Source organism: Ailuropoda melanoleuca, chromosome 16, assembly GCF_002007445.2.
Source record: "Ailuropoda melanoleuca isolate Jingjing chromosome 16, ASM200744v2, whole genome shotgun sequence".
NCBI classification, from domain to species: Eukaryota; Metazoa; Chordata; class Mammalia; order Carnivora; family Ursidae; genus Ailuropoda; species Ailuropoda melanoleuca.
In genome coordinates this window covers 91,053,826-91,064,750 of record NC_048233.1, presented here as the reverse complement: position 1 = coordinate 91,064,750, position 10,925 = coordinate 91,053,826, and the positions used below count along the sequence as shown (strand labels likewise).

At 57.5% G+C, this 10,925-nt stretch overlaps 1 protein-coding gene across 3 annotated transcripts in view; it reads right to left on the bottom strand.

Annotated features, from left to right (window-relative positions):
• RNH1 (ribonuclease/angiogenin inhibitor 1) overlaps window positions 1-9,136 on the bottom strand; it is an 11,784-nt gene extending 2,648 nt beyond the window's left edge. Inside the window, exons 1-4 of one of the 3 annotated variants that reach the window (XM_002929480.4) lie at window positions 9,037-9,136; window positions 2,642-2,747; window positions 963-1,133; window positions 325-495 (exon numbers count right to left, since the gene is read on the bottom strand). In XM_002929480.4, the coding sequence (XP_002929526.3) occupies window positions 325-495; window positions 963-1,133; window positions 2,642-2,747; window positions 9,037-9,070 (482 nt within the window). In that variant the 5' untranslated portion in view covers window positions 9,071-9,136. Of the gene's footprint in view, window positions 1-324; window positions 496-962; window positions 1,134-2,641; window positions 2,748-4,726; window positions 4,914-4,948; window positions 5,095-9,036 lie in introns of those variants that run through there. The other 2 variants (XM_034644682.1, XM_011237524.3) reach the window with 2 other exon arrangements.
• Window positions 9,137-10,925: the final 1,789 nt, after the last annotated feature.

Genomic DNA, 10,925 nt, shown 5'->3' with positions numbered 1-10,925 from the left:
CTGGACGGGGACAGCACGGCAGCAGCTGAGGGCCATCTCCTCGGAGTGCGGTGCCCAAGCCTCCTGGAAGCCGGCCACTGACCACGAGCCCCACCCCAGGCTTGGGACGCACTAGACCCGGGAGAAAGATGCAGCCTCCCGAGCCGAGCCCGGGGCATCCGATGGGCATCACAGCCCCAGCACCACCCAGGAGTATCAGCAGCTTTCTGAGAGCCCCTTCCTCAAAGCTCCCCGCAGCCAATGTGCGGGGGCAGGGGCTCCCCCAAAGCCACAGTGACGGGGGTGCAGGCCAGGGGCGGCCTGGGTGGCAGGTCGCACACTCACTGAAGCTTCTCCAGGTGGCACTGGGGGTCCAGAAGTCCTGAGCACAGCAGCTGCAGGCCTGCGTCCCCCAGCGGGTTGTCATTGAGGTACAGCTCCCGCAGGGTGGGCATGGAGCGCAGCATGTCAGGTAGGACCCCGCAGCCGGTCTTCGTCAGGCAGCAGTTCTGGAGGCTGGAGACACCCAAGCTGGCCATCAGCAGGGTCCCCGTAGGCTATGGCCCCGTGCAAGTCGCCCTCTGTCCTCAGGAGCCAGGGTAAAGCAGACACAGAGCCCCCCCAGCCCTCTGAATCCCATACCCATGGGAGCCCACCGAGCCTGGCCTTGTAAGACGGCTGGCTCCTCCTCCGGGTCGGGCTCTGGGGTCTCCAGGCCAAGGACAGAGAGCAGGAGGGCTGCTCAGATGCACCTCAAGGCCCAGAGGAAGCTGGGCCGTGAGCCCAGGAACGACAGACAGGGCTGTGGCATGAGCACGCCCCCACGGGGGAACAGGGGCCGGGGACGAGGCAGGAAGGGCCCCCACGCTCCGGAACCTTTGGCTGAAGCCCACCCACAGCTGCCTGCAAGCCCCCAGTTCCCTGGGCCGTCTAAGGAGGCTCAGACCCGAGCCCGGGACCACGCTCGAGTCCTACAGGCTCACCTGAGCTTCCGGATCTTGCAGGTGGGGCTCTGCAGGCCCTGGAGCACCAGGTGCACACCGGCATCACCCAGCTCGTTGGTGCAAAGGCTCAGCTCGGTCAGGGAGGGGTTGGCCTGCAGCGCAGAGCTGATATCCTTGCATCGCATCTCCGTGAGGCCACAGTCGTCCAGCCTGTGGACAGGACGCTTAGTCACTTCACACAGCAGGTCCTGGCCTGTTAGTGGGCCAAGAACTCACCACGGGGCGGGGGGCGGGGGGGGGGGGCCNCCACAACCAAGACGTTTAAAAATGAAACGGGGGGACTCCTGGCTGGCTCAGTCAGAGGAGCGTGGGACTCTTGATGTCGGGGTGGTGAGTTCAAGCCCCACACTGGGCATAGAGATTACTTAAAAAAAATAAACTTAAAAAAAGAACAGCAACAGGAACGCGTATGGGTCATCTCACATAGCATCTGGTGCAGGTCCTGGCACGGCCGCAGACGTGTGTCTGGGCTGCCATGTGGCACAGTCGGCACGTGAAAGCTCCTGACTATCTCCAGAGCAAAACCAAACCGAGGAAGTGCTGGGAAGGGGCACAGCACCGCCGAGGAACACACCAGAGGGGCTCACGAGACAGGCGGGCAATGACGCTGACCGTCACCCAGGATCAGGGCCGCCCCAACTAAGTGGAAAACCCAACATGGACAGGTGGGAGAAAAGCCAGCTCTTCCCAGTGAGGAAAAGGCCCAGTAACGACCGTTCTGGCAAGATCCACCGAGGGATGACAAAATCAGTAGGCAAAAGTTTGAGCAGTCGCCAGCCCCTCACCCAAGACATTTCTCAGTTAACAAGAGAAAACAGTGACGTTAGAGTGGAGAACAGGTGGCCATGGTGACCTTTAGGGGTGACCCCACAGCGCCATGGCGATTGACGGGATACACAGGCAGACACAACAGCATTTCTGTGTCTTCTCACGAGAAACCTGCATCTCAGCCATGACAGGACACCTGAGCCTGAGAGGACTCAAGAGTCAGCCAAGGACAAGGAGGGACAGAGGGACCATCACAGACGGGAAGGGGCCAAGGAGATGTGCCGTTAAATGCCACGAGGGACCCTACACAGACCCGGGCGCAGGAAAAGGACACAAGTGGAAAAGCTGGTGACGTCTGAGTCCAGGCGGCTGTGTGGGCTCTTCATTTTACTGTCTTTATAGCCCTTCTATAAACCTACCACTATTTCAAATAAGTAAAAGAGAGAAAAAGTAAGAAGGCCCTCATCTCCTGCTTGTAAACCCTGGGGAACCTGTGGGTTTGAGAAGCTCAGCAACAAAACCCAGTCTTGACTCCACTTCCCAGCCACAGCCCAGCAGCGACAGTGGACGCGCAGCGAGCTCCCCCCCACTCCCACAGGAAGGAGACAGTCTGCTCTGCCCGCCCGTCCTCAGAGGCTCCACGCCAAATCCTGCCCACCCAGCCTGAGCCAGGAAGAGTTTATGTTCTCAAATGGTGGGAAGAAAGTACAATAACATCCCCTGCCACGTGACAGTCATATAAAAGTGACACTGCGAGTCCACAAACAGTGCTTTCGGAGCTCACCCGCCCACTCGTGGGTGTTGGCCAGAGGCAGCAGAGCCACGGCAGCGGGGTGGACAGCCCGCCTGCCGCCCCCGCGCACACGCACGCCGACGCGGCTGTTCTCTACCTGACCACCTCGGACTGCTGGAGCAGGGGCAGGAGCTCCGTCCACCGGGCGTCACTCAGCTGCTGACACTGGATGTCGAGGCTCATGGTTCGAGGCAAAGGGTTTTCTGGATAGAAGACACAGGGAGGAGACCATCTCAGCCAAACTCTCTCAGTGGCTGACAGGCCAGAGATCCAGCAGATGGAAGAACAGTCCTAACGGGACCCCCCAGGAGTGGAGCCGAGGTTTCAGAAGCCACAGCGCTCCCTTGGCCAGTGCCCTTCTTCACCTCAGCCTCCAGGAGCAAAAAATGGGGGCCAGGCAAGGGGAGGCTGCAGCCACTGGGCTCCCCTGACAAAGGCCAGCACAGACCACAGAGCTTGGGGACGCAGCTGTGGGAGCAGAAGCAGCCTCACCGCTCAGCCTCCTGCACTCAGCCCTTCTGGGCCCCTCCTACCCAGGAGCCAGGACCAGTGCCGGCCGGCCGAAGCTGTGGCCTCTCACTTGCCCGGCTGACACCACAGCGTAGAGACCCCAGCTGGTGGAGCACAAGGGCCAGCGCCCCGAGCAGTGCCACACCCCCACCTGGCCAGAGAGCCCCCACCTGGCATTTGAGAAGCACGGACCTGAGCCGCTTGCGAGAACCCTGGGCCTCGCTGCCCTTAAGCAGCAGAGCGGGACAGATGCCCGTGGTCAGCTAACAGTTCTTCGAGAGCAACCAGCCACGGGTGCCCTGGAAAGGACGGAGGAGGTAAAGCGGGGACTCCAGGGCCCTTGGCCTGCACTCTGGCGATGCCTGTGTCCACAATATCTGTCTGGGGGCTGGGGACTCCACACAAGCCAGGACACATCCTCTGCCCCACCCTGGGTCAGCCCAGGCCCGTGGAGAAATCGGGCAGGACTTCAGCAAATGAGTCTGGCATGGGAGCAAGTCACAGGCCCTGAAACATCAGGGACAGCAGAGTCCAAAGAGGTGATTAACTGTCTACTGATATCAAAATTTTAGGTGGGTACTGACTGCACTGGGGTGTTCCTGAGGCCCTGAAGGTGGGAGCCAGCAGGAGAAGAGCGCATCCTGCTGGGATGGAAGCAGGGAAGGGAGGCGGGTTTCATTCAAGTGCAGTCTGAAGGCCCAGAAAGGATTCAGCTGCCCTTTAGAAAGGACGGGACAAACGGGATGACTCAATACCACATGAGGACCCCAGTTCTGTGAAACCCAGTTGCCTAGGAATACTGCCTCATTTGTGTTCCTGGCCGCGCCTAGCAGGGCCTGGCCTTGCCGAAGGGAGGACTCCCGGCGTCGACCCGGGCCAGTTCAGAGCCTACAGCTGGTGGGGGTTACAGACCACTAAAGGCTCTGAGCGCCAAACAGCAGGCAAGAGTCACGTGTGCACATCCTAACTGATGAGCCAGCCAAAAAAAATGAGGGTAGAGGATCTTGGTAACTGGCCGTGTGTCACACAACCAACAAAAGAAGGAACCCAGCATCGGCCCAGCCCACTGCCCCTGGCCACGTGAACAAAAACCAGACCGCCCCCACGGAGCCCAGGGTGTGGTCAGTAAATCCCCGCTCAAGAATCCTTAGTCATCATCACTGGAGGACGGGACTGGGAGGGGCGAGTTCAGAGCGACCCTCTCTCACAATCCAGTCTGACATCAGGGGGCTGGGCTCTCCGGAGGTGATTTGAGGTGAAGAACGAGGACAGGAAACCCGAAGGGAGCAGCTGAGCGCACCCACCCACCCACCCAGGGTTTGACCACAGCCGGGGAGAAACGTCCTGGTTGGTCCTCGGGACTAGGGGAACACTTCTTAAGCTCTGTGGGTCACGGATCCCTTCAAGAACCCCATGAAAACCGATAACGCCCAGCAAAGACGCCGCGTCTCGCTGCTTCTCCTGGAATCAGGACCCCCACTAGCTGAGCTGCTCCCTAGGGTCCCAATAGGACACTTAATGCTTTCACGTGTGAGAACGGGCCGCTCCGCAGGGCCGCGCCCAGGGGACAGGAGCCCTCGGCCTGGGCCTCCCGGGCCGGACCGGAAGGCAGGAGCGCGTCCCGGGCCCACTGAGCCCCAAGCCAGGCGGCCCCTGTCGACGGCGCGGTTACCTGCGCGAGACGCGGGGCGCAGCCAGGGTTGGGCCGGGGTCCTTGCGAGGCCGCCCAGGGCCGCCACCGACCTCCGCGCGCGCCGGAGGTTGCGCATGTGTCCCAGGCCCGCGCGGGATCACTCTGCGAGGAAGCGGCCGCTCGGGCCTCGCGCGCAGGGACCACCGCCCCACCCCCGCTCCCCGCGCCCGCTTCCCGGCAACCCGGCACCGCGCAGCTCACCTGCCGCCGAGCCTCCGCTTCCGCCGGGGCCAGGGCCGCGGTCCGCAACATGTCCCGGGGCGGGGCCAGGCGCTGGGGCGGGCCGCAGGCGGGGCGATGCGCCAGGAGTTGGCCCGGGACCCACGGAGAGGGCCGGGGTGGCCCGTCCGCGCCCCCCTCCCGTCCTCTCCCAGGGCCCATTAGCCGCACTCCGGGGCAGTGTGTTTATTGGAAACAGCCGTCTTTGAAGCGGGAGCTCCGCAAGCAAAACTTCACTCAAGCACTTGCATTACGAAAGAGAGAAAACCCGACCATCAGGGCTAACGCGGCAGCAGCGGTACTCTGCCCGCTAGAAAAACCATTACTGGCAGGGAAAGGCCTTCAAGGGCACCTGTTACGTTTTGTCAACACGCGGAACAAGACACACTGTCTTTGAGAAAACTGAGAGGGGCCTGGGTGCGTTAGGAATCGCTCTGCCGACTAGGTCACCCCCCGGGGCGCGCACAGCTGGAGATCGTGCCGGCTCTCCCGCGTCCCCGGGCTGACGTTATTTGTTTACTGCCTTACGCACCCGTTAGAGCAGGGACACTGGCTGCGTGCCCAATCACACAGGCATTCATAACTTCAACCAAGGCTGACCCAACACCTACTGAGTGACGAGCACCATGCTGGGCGCTCGGGTTACATTGGTGAGCAAAGCAGAGCGAAGGTCTCAAGGCCCAGGGAGCTCACAGTCCAATGTGGGCAATGCATGAAATCAAAAAGTAAATTAATAGCATTTAGAACGTGGAAAGGCAAGGCAGGGGATAACGCGGGATAAAAAAGAATCAGGAGTGAGTGCTGGAGGGGCAGGGCGGAGGGCAGATAGGTCTCCTCCCCAGTGCCAGCAGACCTCTGGAGGCTGAGGCCCTGAGGCTGTGCCAGGCCGCGAGGGAGGTGCCTTGGTGTTCAGTTTAAACACAAACGGGTGCTCGGGGCAGACCTGGCATAATCTTCGTGACCACCAGGGGGCAGCACATCACGGGTGGAGGATGAGGAAGCTGGGCGCTGACTTGCTGTCTGGGAAGTAGGTTCTTTGGGGAAATAAAGTAAGAGTTATTCAATTTGGGGAGAATATTTGGCTGGATCAGTCCTTGTTTGGGTGGCTTGCTGGGCGCCAACGGACAAGGTGGTCTGGTCACCAGCGTGGGGCCAAGGGTCCCCGAGATCCCAGGAGATTCAGAGAGGTGAGCCAAAGCAGAGCCAACAGCCCCAGGCCCCCATGAGCTCCCTCAGAGCAGGTCAAGTTGTCAGGTTGACAAGTCGTCACATGAATGCAGCGAGCAGCTCTCTTCCACCTTGATGCACGAAAACGAGGGTGGAGCTGCGTTTCTGGCAGAAGCTGCTGACAGCTGAGGTTGGTAGAGAATGGAGAGCAGCAGAGGGTGAGGTGGGAGAGGGGCGTCTGGGTGCAACGGGGCTGAGCCAACTCTCACAGCTGGTTTGTCTTCTTCAGGTAAATACCCAGAAACAGAATTGCTGGATTGTATAATGTTTCTTTTTGAGAAGCTCCATACTGTGTTCCACTGTGGCTGCACCGATTTGCATCCCCACCAACAGTGTGTAAGGGTTCCCTTTGCTCCACATCCTCACCAACATTTGGTTGTTCTGTAGATTTTAGCCATTCTGACAGGTGTAAGGTGATGACTCATTGCGGTTTGGGTTTGTATTTCCAAAACGATGAGTGATGGTGAGCACCTTTTCATGTGTCTGTTGGACATCTGGATGTCTTTGGAGAAGTGTCTGTTCAGTCCTTTGCCCATTTTTTCTAACTTTTTTTTTTAAGATTTATTTATTTAGAGAGAACAAGCGAGCACAGAGGATGGGAGTGGGGCTGGGGCAAAGAGAATCTCAAGTGGACTCCACAACGAATGCAGAGTGGATGTGGGGCTCAATCCCACGACTCTGAGATCATGACCTAAACCAAAACCAAGAGTCGGGCACTTAACCAACTCACCACCCAGGCACCCCTCCTCTACCCATTTTTAATCAGATTACTTGTTTTGGGCTTTGTGTTTTTTTGGTACTGTGTTGTATAAGTTCTTTATATATTCTGGATATTAACCCCTTATTAGATATGTCATTTGCAAATATCTTCTCCCCTTCCACAGGCTCCCTCTCATTTTGTTGATGGTTTCCTTGGCTGTAAAAGATGAGTTTTATCACATGAGCAGTATGTGCTCTTTGTAGAAAAACCAGAAGATAGAAATAAGAAGATGGAAAGCCCTAGCATGCTCACCTTCCAGACACAAAAGCTCTGACATCTGTGTATGTGTTCCTACTCCTCTGTACACGCAACACATTTTTTTTAAATAAGAAATATTAGTAATGGTAAGCAGAATAATGACCAAATTTGATTATGTCTAAATCCCCACCTTACATGGCAAAGGGGACTTTGCAGATGTGACTAAGTTAAGAGTTTTGAGATGGGGAGATTGTCCGGGATTACTTGAGTAGGCCCAAAGTAGTCATGAGGGTCCTTACGGAAGGGAGGCAAAAGGGTCACAATCAGAGAGATGTGACAGCGGAAGCAGAGATTGGAGTGGCTGGGGTTTGAAGATGGAGGAAGGCAGTCTCTACAAGCTGGAAAAGGCCAAGAAGCAGATTCTGCCCTGGAAACTCTGGAAGGAACCAGGCCTATGGCTATTTTGATTTAACTCCCTAACGCCCATTTCCCACTTCTGATCTCCAGAACTGTACAATAAGAAATCTGTGACAACGTGTTACAGCAGCAGTAGAAAACGAATGCATTATGAGCTGCTACATTTTTCACTTAAGAATAGTTATGTATACAATGTATACATGAATATACAGGTACACTAATCAATATGTAACAGTCTAATTCTGTAAAAAAAAAATTTTTTTAAAGACTTTATTTGACAGAGAGAGAGAGAGCACACACACAAGCAGGGGGAGCAGCAGGCAGAGGATGAGGGAGAAGCCGACTCCCTGCCAGGCAGAGAGCCTGATGCAGGCCTCGATCTCAAGACCCTGAGGTCATGAGCTGAGCCAAAGGCAGACGCTTAACGCGCTGAGCCACCCAGGTGCCCCACACAGTCTCACTTGTAATGGGCACATCCTGCAACTGTCTGAACACTGCCAGTTTACGCAACAAATTACCACCGGTTGACATTAGCCAGCTTTCAGATTTTTCAGGCTTTACAGGATACTCTCCCACGGGGTTATCTTCCTGATACACCATCCTAGAGGGGAGCGTGCCTGGTTCTGAGGTCTTTCCAAGACACTGCCCACCTGCCGTCCTGAAATGCTGCGAAGGCCACCAGCTTTCCCCACACTCGCGTGTCTCCACACCTCCGCGCCAGTTATACCAGCCCAATAATGCAGTGCCTGGGCTCCCCTTTTAAATCTCAGCTAATTCCCCCCCGAGGCGCTGTCCTATTTACGTTTTTGTCTCCCCCCCCCCGTGAGTTGTCCATCCAGCTCTCCCCAAGGTTCTCGGGTGCCCGGATAGAGGTAGAGCTACCGGGAGGGGAGATGGCCAAGCCCAAGGCCCAGCACCCCGTGCGGTGACCCGGGAGGGTCCTCTTCGCCAGGGCTGTCTGTCCTCCCGGGGCGGAGGGGCTGTTCTTTGGGGACTAAGGGCTGAGGGTTATTCAACTTGGAGTAAAATGTCGGGTTAGCCAGCCCTTGCTTGTGCACCTTGCTGGGCGCCATGCGACCAGAGGATCAGATGGAACCACCAGAAGGTACTGGGAGAACTACCAAGACGCAGACCACGCAGGCGCGCAACCAGCTCAGCGCAGAGACTCCCAGCATGCCCCGGGAAGCAGGCCGGCGGCAGGTGCGCACGCGCGGGAGCGCACTTGGACGCTCTGACGTCACCGTTACGCGCCGACCTCCAGCCCCGACGCGCCCCACCCCCGCCAGCCCCCCGCCCTCGCCGTACCCCGCTCCCCCCTCCTCCTGCACTCCGCTCTCCAGTGTCGCTTCAAGAGCGCGCGTCTATCCCGGGCAGCATGGCCGCAGAAGCGCCCGGCGCGTGTCCACATGTGACCCGACCAAGGTCGGCGCCAGTACAGAGGACCCCGGGCAGGGACCACAAGAGTTACCTCCAGGCGACGGACAGGGAGAGTGACAGTCCATTCCCGACAGGGGCGTGGCCTGGCTGGACGCGGTCTTGCTGCCGAGTCGGGTCGGGCGGTGGGGCGGGGCCTGGGCGTCGGGGCGGGGCCTCGCGTGGGGCGCGGGCTGGCTCTCCTTGGCTGGAGTAGCGCGTCTCCCAGCTCCTACGCGGCGGCCGGGCAGAGTGGTGGTCCTGGCGCGGCCCCCTCGCGTCTCCCTGGCAGGTGTTCCTGGGACGTGCGGCCCAGGCGGTGACATTAACGTGATGGGGCTGGGGGTTCGGTTCGGCTTCTTCCAGCAAGGTCTGGGAATGCACATTCTGCCCAACGGTCCTCTGCGGAGCGCGGACTGCTTGGTAGAGCTGGACAGTATACGTGGGTAGATAGACGCAAAGATGATTTTGTAAGAAGGTGTTATTCATTAAGGCAACGTTCGTAATCAATGGGCAGTGGTTCATTTATCTAACATTGTCAAAAACTCTTAATAATTCTGTGTCTCACCTAAATGCATTCATTCAATAAATATTTCTTGTGTAAACCCTCTGTGCCCGGCTGTGTTGTAGGTGCTGAGGATTCAACACTGAGCAGAACAGGCAGAAACCCCTGGTGGGGAGAAGCATGGAAGGGGGAGGCCAGGCCTGGGAGGAGGGACCAGGAGTTGTGGGGCGTGGCCCGTGTCCACTGAACACGTGGTGCTCAGCCGGAGGACATAAAATGGAAAGGGGGGAGTTTTGGGGGCGCCTGGGTGGCTCAGTTGTTAAGCGTCTGCCTTTGGCTCAGGTCATGATCCTGGGATCGGCCCCCCGCATCGGGCTCCTTGCTCAGCAGGGAGCCTGCTTCTCCCTCTGCCTGCTGCTCCCCTGGTCATGCTTGCTCTCTCTCTGTCAAATGAATGAATGAACGAATGAATGAATGAATGAATAAAAAGGGAGGGAGGGAGGGAGGAAGGAAGGAAGGAAGGAAGGAAGGGAGGAAGGAAAGCTGGGAGTTTTACTGAGAGGGGGAAGAAAGATCCGGAAGTAGCAGTAAGGAGCAGGGAGGACGTGTACCTGTCCTCCAGGAGCTCCCGTTCCCGCTGGAGGAAAAGGGATGGGAGGGTGCTCAAGAAAAAAAAAGGCTTTTCTTGAGAACTTACTTCTTTAAGTGCTAAAGTTTTATTTTAACAATTTTAATATAAATTGTTTAATTCGGGACACCTGGGTGGCTCAGTGGGTTGGGCATCTGCCTTTGGCTCAGGTTGTGATCCCAGGGTCTTGGGATCGAGTCCCGTGTCGGGCTGCTTGCTCGGCGGGGAGCCTGCTTCTCCCTCTGCCTGCAGCTCCCCCTGCTTGTGCTCGCTCTCTCTGTCTGTCTCTGACAAATAAATAAATCTTGTGGAAGCGTCTGGCAAAGTTGGAATGATGTCAGTCTCTGACGTAGTCTCCCCTCCTGGGAATCCCCACGATCCCACAGAAAGAAGCATCAGCACATGGGGGTGCATGCGCAGTGAAGCTGCTGATGCTTTGCCTGGAGCAGCAGAAACGTGGGGCCACGGGAACGCCCTGAAGAGAGAACATTAGAAGAGAGAATGGCTGGACACCCAACAGCACAGCCACACCATAGGTGATCGGACTGACACCAAGCATTGCTCCTTCAGCGACGATCCAGGCACTGGGAATGCAGCAAGGAAGCCGCACAGGTAAGGTGGAAGGATATCCACTCATGAGGACAGAGCTTCCAGAGAGCCATAAAGAGGCCGGGGAGATGCAAACACTGTCTCATACTAAGGATGTGCACTAAATACTTGCAGTGTGGTGATGGTGTTGTGGGCATGCATTTTCTAAAATGCATACAGAGATGTCTACAGATAAAGTCGACCCGAGGTCTCGGGTTTGCTG